This window comes from Lepus europaeus, chromosome 1 (genome assembly GCF_033115175.1).
Source record: "Lepus europaeus isolate LE1 chromosome 1, mLepTim1.pri, whole genome shotgun sequence".
NCBI classification, from domain to species: Eukaryota; Metazoa; Chordata; class Mammalia; order Lagomorpha; family Leporidae; genus Lepus; species Lepus europaeus.
The window spans coordinates 113681251-113700805 of record NC_084827.1 but is presented as its reverse complement, the minus strand read 5'-3'; the positions used below and the strand labels follow the sequence as shown (position 1 = coordinate 113700805).

At 42.6% G+C, this 19555-nt stretch overlaps 1 protein-coding gene across 1 annotated transcript in view; it reads right to left on the bottom strand.

The window, feature by feature from the left end:
- Window positions 1-3635: 3635 nt before the first annotated feature.
- The window catches only part of ERICH2 (glutamate rich 2), a 30614-nt gene continuing 14694 nt past the window's right edge, over window positions 3636-19555 (bottom strand). Inside the window, exons 6-8 of the mRNA XM_062196340.1 lie at window positions 12557-12614; window positions 5070-5141; window positions 3636-3748 (exon numbers count right to left, since the gene is read on the bottom strand). Of these exons, the coding sequence (XP_062052324.1) occupies window positions 3636-3748; window positions 5070-5141; window positions 12557-12614 (243 nt within the window). The remainder of the gene's footprint in view (window positions 3749-5069; window positions 5142-12556; window positions 12615-19555) is intronic.

Sequence of the window (19555 nt, the reverse complement as noted above, 5' to 3'; positions counted from 1 at the left end):
CCATGCAGATGGCTGGGCCCAAGGACCTGGGCCATCCTCTGTTGCTTTCCCAGTCATATTATCAAGGAGCTGGGTTGGAAGTGGAGTAGTCAGGACTACAAGCACTTTCTGATACGGGATGCCAGTGTCACAGGCAGCGACAACCTGTGGACGCCACAGCACCTGGCCCCCCAGATTTTATTTTTATTGAAAATACATTTCATGGGCAGGGTCGCAGCACACAGGGGTAAGCTGCTGCTTGTGACACTGGAATCCCATATCAGTGTGCCAGCTCTGCCCCCAGCTACTTGGCTTCTGATCCAGCTTCCTGCTAATGTGCCTGGGAAGGCAGCAGATGACGCTCAAATGCTTAAGTCCCTGCCACTCATGTGGGAGATCTAGAAGGAGTTCCTGGTTCCTGGCTTTGGCCTGGCCTAGCTGTGGTTGTTGCAGCCATTTGGGGAAAGAACCAGTAGGTGGACGATTGCTCTCTCTGTCATTTTGTCTTTCAAATACATGAATGAATGAATGAATGATTAAATAAATCTTCAAAAAATACATTTCACATAAGTATCTAGAATACATACACTCTTGAAAACAGTTTCATCAAACAACACTTGCCATATTCTGCAGTGTCTGCTATTTTCTATTCTTCATATTTAATTTTTTAAAAAACTCAGCTCTCTGTGACTCACTACCCTGATTTCACAATTGCCCCGTGGATCATAACCTGGAATTTGAGAAAGAATTTTTTCTTTTTCACCTGGGTACCAAAATGCTCTTTCTAAAACAGTTATTTTCCTTAAAATCCCTCCTGCAATTTTAAGGATCAACCTCAAACTCTAATATGACATCTAGATCTTCCATTACTCAGTCCTTTTAACACTAGAGCTTCATTGTTCTTTAACTGGTTCGTCTTCATCTTGCAATCCTGCTCATTTGCTTGCTGTGTGGACTTCTGGTGTCTCTGTGCCTTTCCAAGGTGTGGTGCCCACCTGCACTCTCTTCTGCACAACCTCTCGTAGCTAATTCTCACTTCTTCTATCTTCTGAGCATAGCCTTCACTTCGCTCAGGATGCTTTCCCGGGATGCCTGTACTGGTCGGGCCCCTCCTGCGTGCTGCCTTGGCAATTGGAATTCCTCAATACCTGAATTTATCATTTCATAGGTAAATGGGACATTTTTGATGGGTTCCCATCTCAAGTCTAGGAAGTGGGCAGTCTTACATTTCTCATACTGTTGGATATTTGCGTTCTCTAACATCTTTGTCATGTGTTATAAACTTAGTGAGGGGGCACAGGTCTGGAACTGAAGTGTCTACAGATAGAACTTGCTGGCTGGCTCATTAGCTTCCAGAGGTTAGCCATGTGTGAGACGACATGGAATGCCAGCCTTCAGATTCAGTAGATGCTTCACACAGGGACGTAACCCAGCATCTTTATGTTTTAGTGGCCTCACCTGAATTCCAGAACTCCAGCTAACATTTAACTTTGGGTGCTCTCAGTCATCCCAAATTCAATTTCTGTAATTAACAGAGATAATAGCATGTTCTTAGGACCACTGTGAAAAACCAGGAAGTTACATAATGTGAAAATACTTTGGAGATTATTTTTCCATCAACATTATGACATACAGGCACACATACCTATTACCAGGTTAGGCTATCATCTTATGTTTCATTGATTAAGGGTGTGAGTAGGATAAAGAATATGAATTGGGAGTACTGATTATCCTGGATGAGCAAGCCTCATAAATGCTTAGATTTAGCTATAACATGGCCTGTGAGGTCATGGCTTTTTATTCACAGAGTTTCTTCCTTGAAAGAAAATGAAAATTTCATTGTCATATACTTAGTCTGCAATACCAGTTTTAGGTATTTTATGAACCTGCTATGGGAGCGTGCTCTTTAATCAGGTAAGCATCAATAGACTGCATGTGATGGCTTTCCAGTGGTGGGAAGGAACATTAAACCCACATAAAAATGAGGACAGGTCATTCCTGAGATCTGTGTTAGCCAGACCTCTGATACTCTTTGGTTATTTATGCACAAGGCCCCGAGAATTTACTGCAAATTAAAGGAGCGTAACTCAAGCATAACGCGCACCTGTCTTCATTTCTTTCAGTCACCCCTATGAACCTGCGCAGCAGAGTTTCTTCCTCTGAATGCTCATAGGCCACCACATGCCTAAAGAACAAAGAGCGCTTTGGATATGTGAATGAAAATTCAAACTATTACCTTCAAATGAGATAGGCGTATTCATAAACAAATGATTTAGGAATATTTTTCTCATTTTTTATCTTGGTTATAACCTAATTTGAAAGAGGTAAACATTTAAGCAAGATTGATACCTACAAAAGGTACCATCTGGCCGGTGCCGCGGCTCACTAGGTTAATCCTCCACCTGCTGCGCTGGCACCCCGGGTTCTAGTCCCGGTCGGGGTGCTGGATTCTGTCCCGGTTGCCCCTCTTCCAGTCCAGCTCTCTGCTGTGGCCTGGGAAGGCAGTGGAGGATGGCTCAAGTGCTTGAGCCCTGCACCCGCATGGGAGACCAGGAGGAAGCACCTGGCTCCTGGCTTCGGATCACCACAGCGCGCTGGCCGTAGCGGCCATTTGGGGGTTGAACAACGGAAAAAGGAAGACCTTTCTCTCTGTCTCTCTCACTGTCTAACTCTGCCTGTCAAAAAAAAAAAAAAAAAGGTACGATCTTATGTTTCATGAAAGAATATAAACATTTTCATTAACTTTCACTTCATTCATTCACTTGAGATTTATATATTATTTATATATTATTTGCCAGGCACTTGTCCAATTGGTAAGAAGATAATGGAGAAAAGACAAAGTCTTGCTTTATGGCGTTTATATTCTCTGGCAGCTAAGGAGAAACTGCAAGTAACAAATAGCTAAGTGAACACTCCACATTCTATCTGTGCTATCAACAACACAAAGCAAACGACACAAAAGCACCTGAAGTACAGGGCAGTGTTTGGCAGCGCAGCAGTCACATCGCTGCCCGCCCGCCTTCAAGTCCCCGCTCTGTTTCTGACTCCAGCTTCTTGCTAATGTACACCCTGGGTGGCAACAGGTAATGGCTCAAGACTGAGTTCCAGCCTCTGGTCTGGGCCTGGCCCAGCTCTGATTGCTGTGGGAATTTGGGGAGTGAACCAGCAGATGACAGATCTCAGTCTCTCTCCAAGCAAACAAGTAAAATTCCAAAGAAGAAAACACCTGAAGTAGTGGTCATTCCTGGGCCGCTAAAAGCATGAATTCTAGAGCCATGCGGTCTCAATACAAATCCAGGCTCTGCAGATCAATAGGTGTACGATGCTGGGAACACTGCTCACCATTTCTACGCCTCCACTTTCTTATCTGTTGAATGGATTAATAACTACTTACTTCATGGGGCTGTTAGACTAAAGAACATGCATGGAGCAGTTGGGACAGTTCCTGCTATAAAGTACTTTCAAATGAGAAAATGACTATTATCTTGAGCAATTCACTTTGAGCCGTGGCCTAAATATTAGGAAGGAACTCTCAGAGTATGGATAACTTAGCTAGGTAGCAAATAAAGAACAGTTGCACTAAAACGCAGCTCTGTTTATATTTGCATGGTACACATTAATGAAAAGCCAGGAAGCTTAGACTGTCACAGCGGCACTTAGGACCCCTCCTCCCATTCACCAGAGCTCTCGTCGCTCCCCGCCTCGCTGCTCTCGTCGCTACTTTCTTCTTCACTATCTTCATCCTCCTCCTCAACAGTCCGCTCTTTCTCTGCCATGGAAAGGAAGAGAGTTGCTTAAAATGCTTCTCAATATTTCTACTGTTCAACAAAGTCACAATTCTCTCTGCCCCTCCCTCTACGAAGAAGTATATAATTTTGGCACCTGGGAACGGAGCCAAGCTCTGCTTATTAAGTGTAGGGTCAGAGCAGCAGTACAAGGAAGAAATATGTTCTTATTGGCATAAAGATATTTATAGTTTTAAAGTTAATTTAAAATATAAGTTTGGGCCGGCACTGTGGCACAGTGGGTAAAGCTGCCGCCTGCAGTGCTGGCATCCCATATGGGCACTGGTCCCATTCCTGGCTGTTCCACTTCTGACCAGCTCTCTGCTATGGCCTGGGAAAACAGTAGAAGATGGCCCAAGCCCTTGGGCCCCTGCACCCATGTGGGAGACTCGGAAGAAGCTCCTGGCTTCTGGCTTCGGATCTGTGCAGCTCTGGCTGTTGCGGCCAACTGGGGAGTGAACCAGTGGATGGAAGACCTCTCTCTCTCTTTCTCTGCCTCTCCTTCTCTCTCTGTGTAACTCTGACTTTCAAATAAATAAATCTTAAAAAGAAAAGCTCATGGAAAAACCAAATTTAAAAAAAGGGTAAGAAAAAATATATGTCTATAAAAATACTTTTTACTATTATCAATCAAATTCTTTAAACAAAAGAGGATGTGAGACTTTGGGTAGCTTAGAGGGTCAACTTGCCTTGGAATTACAGGGTAACTTCTTAAAACATGGGGGTGATGAACATGTTCTGCTTGGGCAGTGCCACCCCACAGAGAGAGGGGGTCATCTAGACTATTCCCAGAGGACAAGCTGGTTTCACTAAGCCATCCAAGGTGGCCACTTAGCCTTTTGTCAGCCACTTCCCGAAGGTGCATTCCAGGAACCTCCTGGGATGATGGATTTTTTTTTTTTTTTTTTTTTTTTGACAGGCAGAGTGGATAGTGAGAGAGAGACAGAGAGAAAGGTCTTCCTTTACCGTTGGTTCTGGTTCACCCTCCAATGGCTGCTACGGCCGGCGCATCGCGCTGATCTGAAGCCAGGAGCCAGGTGCTTCTCCTGGTCTCCCATGCGGGTGCAGGGCCCAAGGACCTGGGCCATCCTCCACTGCACTTCCGGGCCATAGCAGAGAGCTGGCCTGGAAGAGGGGCAACCGGGACAGGATCCAGTGCCCTGACCGGGACTAGAACCCGGTGTGCCGGCGCCGTAGGCAGAGAATTAGCCTATTGAGCCGCAGTGCTGGCTGGGATGATGGATTTTTAAAGGGTGACTGCTCATGGCTCTGCGAGAAAGGAGGAATTCCAATTTCTACAATTACCCTTCAGCAGCATTTCTTCAATAAGCGAGAGAAACTCCTTGGCCTCTGGATTTTCCGGTTCATAGATCAGGACTGAAAATGGACAACAGAATGTGTGGAATTAATGTTCAAAGCATTTCAGCAAACAGGGTCTTCAGAATGAGACTGAAACTGTCACCCAGAGCAGGTGAAACTGCACAAAGCAGTAAACAGCAATTATACCAGAGGTGTAATAAATGCAAATAGAGAAAATGCTCCCCTTACATCTGGTATTTGAGACACATGACCCTCAGTTTTTTTTCTACGTCCTGTTCAAAGAATGCAATCTCTATCACCTCCACACAGCTTCCCTCATAGGCCAGTGGCCAAAGTATTTCATGGATATCATCATTCCCCAAAGCAGGTACAAATCCTGCAAAATATAGAGACTTTGCTAATGAGAAGATGATGTGCTTGGAGCTTTATAACCCCTACCTCATTTCCTCAACGCAGTGTTAATATGACATGCTGTTGTGAAGGTCTCACCTGAACACGATGAGCCAGAATACAAAGCCACTTCTTCCATTTTTTACAAAATCTTTCAAATAGAGACAACTGATGTTACTGCTTTCTCTTCATCTGACAACTTTTATGCAAGTCTCTTTGGCCTATGCTGCATAAAGGCATTCTCTCCCTCTTCATCAGACCCACTGTTTTCAGCACTATTTGTTCCCATTTGGTGATACTTGACAAGACCCTGTCTAATCTTTCCTTTGGACCACACCAATAGACCTTTCAAGGCTTGATGGTATGTTACCAAAGTGCTAGAGGCCAGAAGACTTACACATTTTATTTCAGAATTTTCTGGACTATTTGTTGTTTTCAGAGCTTACTCTGCAGATCTCTACCTTTTCCCTATCTACCTTGAGGAATATTCGTTAATTCTGTATTATCCATTTAATGTTGGGATTTCTACGCAATATCTTGGTGACCCCCAGGGGGCGCTGAAACATCAAGTGTGCTATTTGGCTGAGAGTAAGAGAATCAGATGGTTCAACAGGGCTCCATTGGTTCAGAGGACCCTAACCACAATTTTCATCCTAATATACCAAACCAAAGACTTTATTTCCTAATCCACCAACAGTGTATCTGGGTTAGCATGATTGTGTGCCTGCTCAGAAGCCACATTTTAAGGATCCACAGGTATTTTATGCATCACTATACATGCATTCACTTCCAATGAAAGTACTTTCTTACACATTTTATCTTGGACTCAAATATGCTCATCATTAGTAGCTAAAATTTTTATTTGAAGCTGAGCCTCTTTCTAGAGGGTTTCTCCAACTTGCTTATTTGGACACTAGTTTCTTAAGATACTAGTTTCTTAATATAAAGGTACTTCAAAAAGTATGAGAAATGGAATTAAAAGACATGTATTTGGGGGCAAAAAAAAATGAAACTGATATATAGTTTTTTCATAATACATACTTTCTATGGACTTTTAAAATTTGTTGGTTTCAAAGGCAGAGAGAGACAGAAACAGAAATAGAGATCTTCCATGCTGAGGTTCTTTCTCCACATGCTCACAACAGCCAAGGCCGGGCCAGGCCAAAGTCAGGAGCCAAGAACTCAATCAAGATCTCTCATACAGATGGCAGAAACCCAACAACTTGAGCCATCCCCTGCTGCCTCCCTGGGCCCACATTAGCAGGAACCTGGAATTGGGAGCTAAGTTGGGATTCAAAACCAGGCACTCTGATTTGGGACACAGGTGCCCCATCTGGTGTCTTAACCTCCAGGTCAAATGCCTATCTCAGCCATTATTCTTTAACAGTTGATGATTATTTTAACTGGTCTTCTAGGACCTCAATATCTACATAAATTTCAGGCTTCCTGTGTTGAGAAGTCTGGCTCCCTGGGAAGACAATGGCAGGTTCCAACTTACAAGGTGACATGACCAAGAAATAGGAAGACCGGCACAATCTCAGCCACTCATAAGATGGATGGATAAAGTACCTTCAGTCCCATTAAGAAGCCATTTCTCTAGGCTGCCCATACTGCCTGGCAGGAAATGGCATGGAGCAGAGGTATCAATTCTGCATGAGACGGCATGGAAATAGCTGAGGAAATATTAGGACCATACAAAAACTGTGTGTGGAAGTCAGACGAAAGTCAAGCCTGCAACAACAGATAGAACTTTTTTTCAAGCAGGCAAAGAATAAAGAAACCATGGATACCTGGATGCCATGTGGGAAGCCCTAGAGCCAAATGCAGACATAAATGACTATACCATAACTGGGCAGCAAGAACACATCAGGAATTAGTGACTTTATGCAGGAAAATGGATGTGTACATCTGTGAAGGGATAAGGATGTATTATTTTATGTAACTGGCATAGCATACAAAGAAGATAAATAAACTTAACAGTTGACCATAGCAGATATTTCTAGCCTGACTGATCCATGAAAGTCTTTATTTTCCAAGTTTCCATCGCTCTTATCAGAAACATAAGTTTATTAATCAAATGAAGAAATAGAATTATATTAGGGATGTCGTAGGCTTTGCTTTCTAGTTAGACTTGGAATGCAATCCCGCATCTACCATTCAGTAGCTGTGTGGCTTTGTTCAATTTGTTGTCCTTGCTTGGCCTCAGTTTCCCCACCTGTACTGTGAGGTTAATGATATCTGCCACACACAAGTGTTTGAAGGCTTAAACAACGGTGGTGGGCATTTGGTGCAGTGGTTAAGACGTTGCTTAGGGTGCCCCCACCCCACACAGAGTGCTGGAGCTTGAGTCTCAGCTCCACTCCCAAATCCAGCTTCCTGCTAATGCACACCTTGTGAGGCAGCAGAGATGGCTCAAGTACTTGGGTCCCTGCCACCCATGTGGGAGACCTGGATTGAGTTGCTGGCATCTGGATTGGGCCTGTCCCAGCCATGTCTATTATGGGCATGTGGAGAGAGAACCATCAGATGGAAGATAACACTGTGTTTCTGTGTGTGTGTGTCTGTCTGCTCTTCAAATAAGTAAAAAAGAATTAAAAAAATCCCTATACAATGCATTCAATAGTGCTTCCTGGGAAATGAAACTGCTGGATAATTAGGGGTGAGCATTTGGCTTAGGGTTAAGATACCGTTAAGACACCTGCATCCCATAATGGAGTACCTGCATGCCATTCCTGGCTTGGGGCACTGATTCTGGCTTCTTACCAAGGCACACCCTGGGAGACAGTGAGCGATGGCTCCCTTCCACCCATGTGGAAGACCTGGATTGAGTTCCAAGCTTCTGGTTTCAGCTCAGCCTAGGCAGCGCCATTGCAGGCATTTGGGGAATGAACCAGTCTGCCTGTCTGTTTCTCTCAAATACCAATAGTAATAATAATAGATAAGTTTATTTTGGTGCAAAAAATTTGAAACCCATGCATAGTTTTTTTCATAATACATATTTTTCATGATGTTCTTGAAGACCATTCATACGGATAGATTTCAAAAAAATTTTTGCACCAAAATAAACTTAACTTTTAATTCCATTTTCCACACAGTTTTTGAAGTACCATTGTATATAATCCATATTTATGGACATGAAGTTATATACTTACAAATACATACAGAAAGGAAGAACACTATGTAAAAGAGCTCAGAGATGGAAACAGACAAAAGAATATCTATACTATCAGCATTTACATATAAAATATTGGTGTCCATGCTACATGAGAAGAATCCATTTTGTCTGTTGCTCTACATAATAAAAAGGGCTTGGCCGGCGCCATGGCTCACTAGGCTAATCCTCCGCCTTGCGGCGCCAGCACACCGGGTTCTAGTCCCGGTCGGGGCACTGGATTCTGTCCCGGTTGTCCCTCTTCCAGGCCAGCTCTCTGCTGTGGCCCGGGAAGGCAGTGGAGGATGGCCCAAGTCCTTGGGCCCTGCACCCCATGGGAGACCAGGAGAAGTACCTGGCTCCTGCCTTCGGATCAGCGTGGTGCGCCAGCCGCAGAGGCCATTGGAGGGTGAACCAATGGCAAACGGAAGACCTTTCTCTCTGTCTCTCTCTCTCACTGTCCACTCTGCCTGTCAAAAAAAAAAAAAAAAAAAGAGGGCTTTGGGGCAGCTCTCACCAAATGTTCCTATTAGCCTTAAGAACTGGCCCTCCCTTCGCCAGCTCACTGCTCTTTCTTGACCTTGGTTGGCATTCTTAAACCTGGACCTCCTTCATTTCAAACCCTGGTAGGAGTCTACCTCAGGATAGCCAGTCTTATTTTGCATGGGCAGCCCAACCACCTTATCTTGGAGCTTCTTGGCCCTCATTTCTGGTCAGTCCCTTTTGGGGAGCAGCATTCTCTCCCAATGGGCTCCTTGGATCATGGTGCCTATCTGGGGGCCTCCGCAGCTACCTTTACTGTTGTCCAATCCCTAGTTGTAGAGGCACCACTATTTCACCCTGACAGAAGAGAGGGAACTGAGTTACGGGGTGAGCCAGGAGGAGTGAAAACCAAGCTGTTCAATGTCAGCCCCAAGAGGGTATTTACAGCATGTGTGCTACAATTCTCCATTCTCTTCAGCTCCCGTCACAATGTTTGGTGTGCAGTGGGTGCTCGGTATGAACTTGTTGAAAGGAGAGAAGGAAGGAAAGAAGAAAAGAGAGAGGAGGAGGATACTTTGCAGGGATGGGGAAGGTCCAGCCTACAGGTCATTATAGCACCAAAGGAATCATTTGGTCTGGCCCTGCCAAGGCAATCGCAGGAGGGAGCTGAAATTCAACAAACCCAAATCAGGCTAATTTTTAAGTTGATACTCTTATATGGCCTTGTGAGTGATGTTATAAATATTCAAATGACCTTGACAGAAAAAAGGTTCCCCACCCCGTAGGGCTATAACCCCATCAAGACAGATTGTTTGAACTTTTTCCTCCACAATGACCTGGTACTTTCTGTATGTTCAACTGGTTCAAGACAGGTCAGCAAGCATTTTGTTGAGCACCTACTGTTTATGTAGCATCGTGAAGGGCTAATGGTCAAAAACGACGGACAGAAGGGGTGATGTCATTGCATATATTCAGCCAGAGGCTAAAATGATTGACAGATATGGAAATAAAATATATATAAACGTTTCCACTATTAGGCTCCTTAAGAAACTCAAAATTAGGAGCTAAAACTGCACAACCACGCACTTCTTCATCAGCACCTAGAGAGACGACATTGTGGGGGAAAGAGGCTGCAGTTCCCATGCCAGCTGTGTCACCTTGGGTATCACTGTCACTGCCAACAGTGCTGAGCCAGCTGCTTATCTCACTCTGCTTCAGCTTATTTATAAAAACAGAGGACTGGACAGGATTCTCTTTGAGGATCTCTTCTGAATGGAAATTCTATCTTGTGGGCCACCAAAAATAGTTTTGATTACCATTTTTAGTCAATGGCTCTAAAGGTTAAATGTGCATGGAAGGATTAAACAATGCAAACTGTAAAGTACACAAGAAACCTGTTTCAGAAATGAGCCAGTGATTTACGAAGCATTCTACCACGGAGGGGACCCAGTGAGGCAAGAGAAGGAGACCTTCGTAACCCTTGGACTACATTTGCCCTGCAGCCAGTAAGACCAATTGCCGTAAGACCAATTTAAGTCCAACACTAGGTACTATTTTGAGTTGTATTATAAAGGAGGTTTAACTGTAGAGTTGTCATTTTCCCTTTAAAAAGAACTAGGCTTATGATTATAAAATAAACTGAAAATATGTTATTGTAAAAATTAAAAGAAAGATTAAGAAAGGTAGGAGGCTGGAGGGTGGGACTATGAGTGGGCGGGAGGATAGAGTGGGAAGTATCACTATGCTGTTGGGTCTGTATATATAAAATACATGAAATGTGTTCACCTTATGTAAATAAAAATTTATTAAAAAATAAAAAATAAAAATAACTACGAATAATGTATTTGAGGAAATCATGGCAGATAATTGAAACAATGGTAGATTTCAACTGAGATATTCTTTGAGATTAAGAATGTATTGGGTAGTTTTAACAGTAGATTGGACAGAAGACAGGATAAACAAACTAAAAAACATGTCAGTAGAAAGCATCTAAACTTATGCATTAAATAAAAAGAAATGAAAAAAAAAAACCCAAACAATATATCTGGAATATCATGAAGCAAAGTCTAATTTGTGTATAATTAGAGACCCAGGCATAGAAGACAGTGAGTAGGGAAGAAACGTAATTTGAAAATGTAATGGCCAAGAAATTGTCAGGTGATAAAAACATCAACCTAGAGGTTTAAGACATTCAACACTCCCCTCCTCTGCCAAACGGCAAAGAAAACCTTAACTATTTTGAACATCGAGTCAGACCACTAAAAATCAAAGACAGAAAAACAGGGCAGTTAGCATTGTTCCTCTTAGAAGCCTCCAGTGGTGTCCTCCTTCACACAAGGAAAAAGCTGAAGTCCTTAAATCGAGAAAAGATCCTATGCTATTTGCACGACCCCTTGCCCCTGACCCTCTGGCCCGTCTCCTATCATGCTCCCCACTCCTCTCGGGCACACTCCCTCCTCAGAACTTGTACTGTTCCGCCCCCTCACTGGCCACACTCTTCCTCCAGATACCCACGTGGCTGATTCCACAGCTTCCTCTAGTCTCCCCCAAGTCCTTCAGTGGGGCCTTCTTGGACCATCCCATTTAAAACCACTTTGCCTTCTCCCAGTACCTTTTACATACTCTTCCCTACTTTATTTTTCTCCATATCACCCATTACTTATGACACTATTTATTTATAGTTTATTATTTGCCTAACACAAGCCATAAAAACCTGTCTTGCAGGGCCAGCACTGTGGCATAGTAGGCTAAGTCTCCACCTGCGGTGACAGCATCCCTTATGGGCACCAGTTCATGTCCTGGCTGTTCCTCTTCCTATCCAGCTCTCTTCGATAACCTGGGAAAGCAGTGGAGGATGGCCCAAGTGCTTGGGCCCTTGCACCTGCATGGGAGACCCAGAAGAAACTCCTGGATCCTAGCTTCAAATTGGCCCAGCTCCGGCCATTTCAGCCATTTGGGAAGAGAACCAGTGGATGGAAGACCTTTCTCTTTATCTCTCCGTCTCTGAAATAGATCAATAAATCTTTCAAAAAAAAAAAAATCCTATCTTGTTGACTACTGTATTTTCAGTGCCTGGCACAGATGGACACTCAGATATTTGTGGAATAAATGCATGTTAAGTACCATTTGACGGCTGTACCACCTGGCACTTCTTTGAAACTAAAGATATAAAATTACGAACCCATTATCACCAGGCTAAGGATTTTGACCTATTCTCCAACTGAGGTGAACTTGTCTATGTTAGTCTACATTAGTTTATTCCACTGAAAGCTACTATAGAAATCCAAATTAGTCCTTATACCAATGAATTGAATGTACATTAAGAAATCACTAAGACACCATCATGGAATTCACTAGGCTTATAAAACTCAAACCATCTTACATATTATGAAATTTATTTTTAGGAACAAAAAGAAGACTGGGAAATGTGGAAATATTTTGTACTTACTCATCTGACATAATTTTTTTGCCAGATGGTAGTCTCGGCCCATTTCTGCTCTCAGGAACTGGAAAACATTAAATTCTTCAGATAAGTAGTTTCAGACAGAATTTAAACATCAGTTATAAAACTTCTTAGAAAATATTCCAATAATAATTAGTTGTTTTATTTTAATATTTACATACATTTCTAGGAGTGAGTCTTTAATCAAGCAATTGATATTTAAGGACTTTTGATGCCAAGACAACATGGCGTAGTGTACCTCTCTTTTGCTGTAGTCACGCTGTGCAGTACTATGGAACAATCTGAGAATATATGCATTGATTCATGTAGTTTTTTAGAGAATCTAGAGCTCAATAAACATATTCTGTCTCCAACAAGACAGCACCCTTATTTCTACTATCTGGAGATTATCATCATCGTATATGTTTTTCCATAAATGAACACACGTATTTGCAAAAATTAGGATTACTCAGTAACTTTCCAAAAATGAACCTCATATTGTGATCATTTCCTTTCCATGACATTAAATATTCTTGTATTTTTTACTTAGGGTACAATTTACCAAGCTAACATTCTATTATGAATCAGACTATGTCCATTAAAAAGCAATTCCATATTTCAACTTTTCTTGTTGTATACGACATATTCTAGACCACGTTCAGGGACATGAGATTTACTCTACAAGAGATAAGGAATTAAGTAATGCAAAAAAGACACTTCTCACACATTTCCAGATGTTTGATAAGTACCTAGATACAATTTTAAGAAAAAATTCTGTTAGTTTCCTGTTTCTATCATGAGTTTTTAAAAATATATTTTTCTAAAGTAAATATAACTCTTCTAGGGATTTTCTATAAATAATTTCATTAAAATTCTCATTGATTACATATTAATACATGCTATGTTCAATTCATGCAATGGAATTCTTATATTTTCAAAACCTATTCTTGTCTAAGTTTAAGACATTTTCATTCCTATTCCAGCATTCAGCTTTAGATGTGTTAATTTGGGTTCAACTTTGAATTGTTAGTTTCTTTTAAACATTCTTTTCTTGTTTTCTTTTATGTTTATTTTCTATTTTTCTAATTTCTGGCATTAATATTTAGCTCACTTACTATCATTATATCTTAAATCATCATCATAAAAGCATTTGAAACTTTCAAATTTTTTAAAGGATTGCTAAATTAAATCAGTTTATTTTTATTTTATTTGAAGGGCAGAGAGAAAGAGAAAGACAGAGAGAGACAGATACAGTTTTCTCATTTGTAGATTCACTTCCCAAATGCCTGCAACAGCCAGGGCTAGGCCAGGCCAAAGCCAGGAGCTGGGAACAATCCAGCTCTCCTACATGGCTGTCAGGAACCCAAGTACTTGAGCCATCACCTGCTGCCTTCTGGGGTACGTAATTAGTATGAAGCTAACAGCACGGACAGGAAGCAGAAGAGCCAGGACTTGAGCCAGACACTCCAATATGGGATATAGGTGTCCCAAGCAGTGCCCTAACCACTGCACCAAATGCCTGCCCCCACAACTTCACATTATTTGGTATTATAACTATCACTATATTCCAAAAAGCTTGTTAAGTTTAGCTTTTATTTTTATATTTAAAAAATATTTATTTATTTGAAAGAGTTACACAGAGAGAGAAGAGGCAGAGAGAGAGAGAGGAAGTCTTCCATCCGATGGTTTACTCCCCAATTGGCCGTTAGCGGCTGGAGCTATGCTGATCTGAAGCCAGGAGCCAGGACCTGCTTCTGGGTCTCCCACGTGGGTGCAGGGCCCAAGGACTTGGGCCATCTTCTGCTGCCTTCCCAGGCCACAGCAGAGAGCTAGATCAGAAGTGGAGCAGCCGGGACTAGAACCAGCGCCCATATGGGATGCTGGCACTGCAGGCCAGGACGCTAACCCGCTGCGTCACAGCACCGGCCCGATTTTTATTTTTGATTCAAGTGTCATCTAGAATGTTTTTGTTTAAAGTGGTTTTAATTTGTTAATTTTTTAAAGATTTATGTATTTATTTTAAAGAGTTACATAGAGAGAGGAGAGAGAGAGAGAGAGAGAGAGGTCTTCCATCCACTAGTTCACTCCCCAACTGGCGAAACAGCTGGAGCTGCACTGATCCAAAGCCAGGAGCCAGGAGCGTCTTCTAGGTCTCCCAGGCAGGTGCAGGGGCCCAAGGACTTGGGCCGTCCTCCACTGCTTTCCCAGGTCATAGCAGAGAGCTGGATAGGAAGTGGAGCAGCTGGGACTCAAACCGGAGCCCATATGGATGCTGGTACTGCAGGCTTCACCTGCCATGCCACAGCGCCAGCCCCTTGTTAATGTTATTTATTATGATCAGAGAATTTGATCAGTATAATATGCAACTATTGTTTATATTTTAAACATCCTTTATTATTAAAAAATTTAAATAGGTAGAAGTAGAGGGGCCAGTGATGTGGCATAGCGGGTAAAGCCGCCGGCTGTAGCGCTGGCATCCCACATGGGCAACAGTTCAGTTCGAGTCCTGGCTGCTCCACTTCCGATCCAGCTCTCTGCAATGGCCTGGGAAAGCAATAAAAGATGGCCCAAGTCCCTTGCACCCCCGTGGGATACCTGGAAGAAGCTCCTGGCTCCTGGCTTTGGATCGGCGCAGCTCTGGCCATTGCAGCCAATCGGGGAGTGAACCAGCAGAGGGAAGACCCCTCTCTCTCTCTCTCTCTCTGTGCCTCTCCTTCTCTCTCTGTGTAACTCTGACTTTCAAATAAATAAATAATTTTTTTTTTTGACAGGCAGAGTGGATAGTGTGAGAGAGAGACACAGAGAAAGGTCTTCCTTTTTGCCATTGGTTCACCCTCCAATGGCCTCTGCGGCCAGCGCATCGCGCTGATCCGAAGCCAGGAGCCAGGTGCTTCTCCTGGTCTCCCATGCGGGTGCAGGGCCCAAGGACTTGGGCCATCCTCCACTGCCTTCCTGGACCATAGCAGAGAGCTGGCCTGGAAGAGGGGCAACCGGACAGAATCCAGCACCCTGACCGGGACTAGAACCCGGTGTGCCGGTGCCGCAAGGCAGAGGATTAGCCTGTTAAGCCACAGCGCCGGCCTAATAAATAAATTTTTTAAAACAGTAGAGAGAATAATGAAAGAAGCCTATGTCCCCAATTCTCAACTTTAAAATTAACATTTACCCATCTGATTTTATCAATTTGGTCACACATCCTCTGTCCACTCTGGATTCAAATTTAAAACAGCTTACAGATATCATCTCCTTTTCACTTTACAGTAAAAACCAAATCACAATATCACTAACATACCTAGAGTTCTGTTAGGAATTACTTAATTTCTTCTATTTAGCCTACTTAATGAAATATTAATATTAGCCTCTGACAAAGGAACACAGGGCTCCTTTGTATTGACCTATTTGTTGTTAACATAAAATATATTTCCTTTTAACAGTTCAAAATGCAGTGAAATGATGAAATTCTTGCATTGGGTATTTGGCACTCTATGAGAATTACATAACATCCAGAAACACCTGCAACATCCAGGGCTGGGTCAGGCTTAAGCCAAGAGCCCAGAACTCCATCTGGATCTCGCACATGGGTGGCAGGGATCCAAGTATTTGAGCCATCACTTGCAGCCTTCCAAGATACTAGTAGCAGGAAGCTGGATAGGACCTAGAGTGGCTGGGACTCAAACCAGGCACTCTGATATGAGCTGCAGGTATCCTAAGCAGCAACTTAAGCTGCTGTGCCAAATACCTGCCCCAGAAGACAGGTTTTTAAAATTTTTAAATTATCAATGATATTCAAAGTCAAAAGATGCTTAGTAACTAAACACAAAGCATGAACACTGATGTAATCTGACTAGGAAAAATTCCAGCTGTAAAAGCCATTTTAAAGATAGACTGAGGGGCTGGTGCTGTGGCATAGTGGGTAAAGCCATTCCCAGCAGTGCCAGCTTCCCATATGGGTGCCGGTTCGAGTCCCAGCTGCTCCACTTCCAATCCACTTCTCTGCTATTGGCCTGGGAAAGCAGAAGATGGCCCAAATCCTTGGGTCCCTGCAACCACATGGGAGGCCTGGAAGAAGCGTCTAGCTCCTGGCTTTGGATCAGCCCAGTTCTGGCCATTGTGGCCATCTGGGGAGTGAACCAGCAGATGGAAGACCTCTGTCTCTGTGTCTGCCTCTCTGTAACTCTGCCTTTCAAATAAACAGATAAACCTTAAAAAAAAAAAAAAAGATAAACTGAGAAGGTTGAATCTGTGTAGAATATTATATATCACAGACTTTTTTTTTGTTTTTTTAGATAAAATAAGGTTATAGCATTACACCAAAAAAGAAGCTTATTCTTAGGAAACTCATTCTTCAATGTATGTTTAGGGCTGAAGTTTTATGACATCTGCAACTTTAAAATGTTTCAGCCACACGTAGGCTATGTCTATACCTCATCTAACAAGTGAGAACCAGAGCGAGAGAATAAATGTAGCACAATGTTAACAAGGAGTGAATGAATCTAGGTGAAGCCTATATAGCTTTCTGTTGTTCTAGTCTTTCAAATCTTGTATAGGTTTGAAAAACTTCAAAATAAAAAGCTGGGAAAATTTAAAATGGATGCATTCTGAAAATAAAACATTTTATGCACAGATATAGCAAAAGGTATATGAAAATAGGAAATCTCATACTATCTGAATTTGCATTTTCAAATGAATGAATGGATCACTGTTGTAACTGAATATTGGGGAAAAAAGGAGAAAATAAAGAAAATAAACAACTCCAGAGAATTTGTTTATGGTGGTAGGGTCTTTGAATGTTCTGTAGTTCATGATTTAGATGCCAAGAGGAAGGTCAGTTAAGTGAATTCTTTCTAACACTTGGCACCAGTATTTGTTTTTACTTCTTAGAAACACATTATAGGCCAGCGCCGCGGCTCACTAGGCTAATCCTCCGCCTTGCGGCGCCGGCACACCGGGTTCTAGTCCTGGTCGGGGCACCGATCCTGTCCCGGTTGCCCCTCTTCCAGGCCAGCTCTCTGCTGTGGCCCGGGAGTGCAGTGGAGGATGGCCCAAGTGCTTGGGCCCTGCACCCCATGGGAGACCAGGAGAAGCACCTGGCTCCTGCCATCGGATCAGCGTGGTGCGCCGGCCGCAGCGCGCCTACCGCGGCGGCCATTGGAGGGTGAACCAACGGCAAAAGGAAGACCTTCCTCTCTGTCTCTCTCTCTCTCACTGTCCACTCTGCCTGTCAAAAAAAAAAAAAAAAAAGAAACACCTTATAATATTAGGAAGTTTCAAATTTTCCTATATATGCTTTATTTTAGGAGTAAAATAAAGTAAATATGATGGATTTCCTTTCATGATTCCAGGGTTAGTGTTTTGGTTGAATGCATTATTCTTTGTGCTAACAATCTAATTGAGGAATCTAGAAATGATGAAGTCACAGATCCTATTTACTTTCCTTTCTTAAACAGTTGTAGAGCTGGACAAAAATATGTGAAACAACAGCTTTCAGGAACTCGACAACAAACGTCACAGGACAGTGAGATGTCTGAAAGAAGGGGAACAAAGTGGATCCTCAGGTGCTTTTCCTTCCTGCTTGAAAACTGTTTTCAATCACCAGCATGGGAAAAAGGAATCCAACAGAGACTAGTGATCTCTGAGTCCAAACAGCACAGGAGCCAAAGGGTTATAATTTTCTCTCTCTCTTTTTTTTTTTTTTTTTTTTTAAGATTTATTTATTTGAAAGTCAGAGTTACACAGAGAGAGGGAGAAGGGGAGGGGGAGAGGCGGAGGGAGAGGGTTCACTCCCCAATTGGCCACAATGGTCGGAGCTGTGCCAATCTGAAGCCAGGAGCCAGGAGCTTCTTCCAGGTCTCCCACGTGGGTGCAGGGGTCCAAGGACTTGAGCCATCTTCTACTGCTTTCCCAGGCCATAGCAGAGAGCTGGATTGGAAGTATAGCAGCCAGGTCTCGAACCAGCGCCCATATTGGATGCTAGCACTACAGGCCGGAGCATTAACCCACTGCACCACAGTGCCAGCCCCAAGAGGTTTTAATTTTCAAGAGAAGGGGGAGCTTCACAAAGACAAAGAGCTCCAGCAATCTGCAGAGGCATCTCTGTGAGTCCTTGGCTGGTACTGATCTACAAATGAATGTGAAGAACTTATCTAAGAAGGGAAAAAGAATTACTCTAATGAGCAGGTAGAATAATCACTAGACCTCACAGAGGGTCGAAATGAGTTCAGGCTGTTACCACCACAGTGGGAGGGCTCTCTAATCCACAGAGCACTGTGAAGACTCTTCATAAATATACCAGCATGTCCCTACACTATAAAGGCTATCCTGGAACTTCCCTAACAAAGCTGAAAAGGAAGGATCAAAAATAAAAACCTGCACCCAACTAACTTAACTATGTCTCAAAACAAAGTCCAACATACTTAAAAGAAACAAATAAACAAAGAGTTTGTACTCAGTATGTAAAATTTACAGCATCTGGGATTCAGTGAAAAATTACTAGGCAGGCAAAGAAGCAGGAAAATAAGTCTCCTATGCAGAAGCAGACTAATTAAATAGAAACTAAACTAGGCTTGACAAAGATGATAGAATAGCAGGCAAGTAAGTTCAAAAAGCTGTTACAAAAATGTATCACATGCTGAAAAACAGGTAAATACGAACATAATGATGAGAGAAATGATAAACTAAACAGAACTTCTAGAGATGACAAATGCAATAACTGAAATAAAAAACAACCCAGGATGAGATTAACCACAGGGTACCCTGCAAGGATCATGAACTTGAAGACAAAGCTATAGAAATGATCTAAAATGAAATATATAGAAAAAGCAAACTGAAAAAAAATGGAACATTAGTGGTCTTTGGGACATTATTGGGTAGCTATCACATATGCAATTGCAGCTCAGATGAAGGGAAGGAAAGTAGAAGTCAGAAAAATTTAGATTAATAACATTTTCCAAACCTGATGGAGATTATAAACCCACAGATCCAAGAATCCCAATGAGCAAGAGAAGC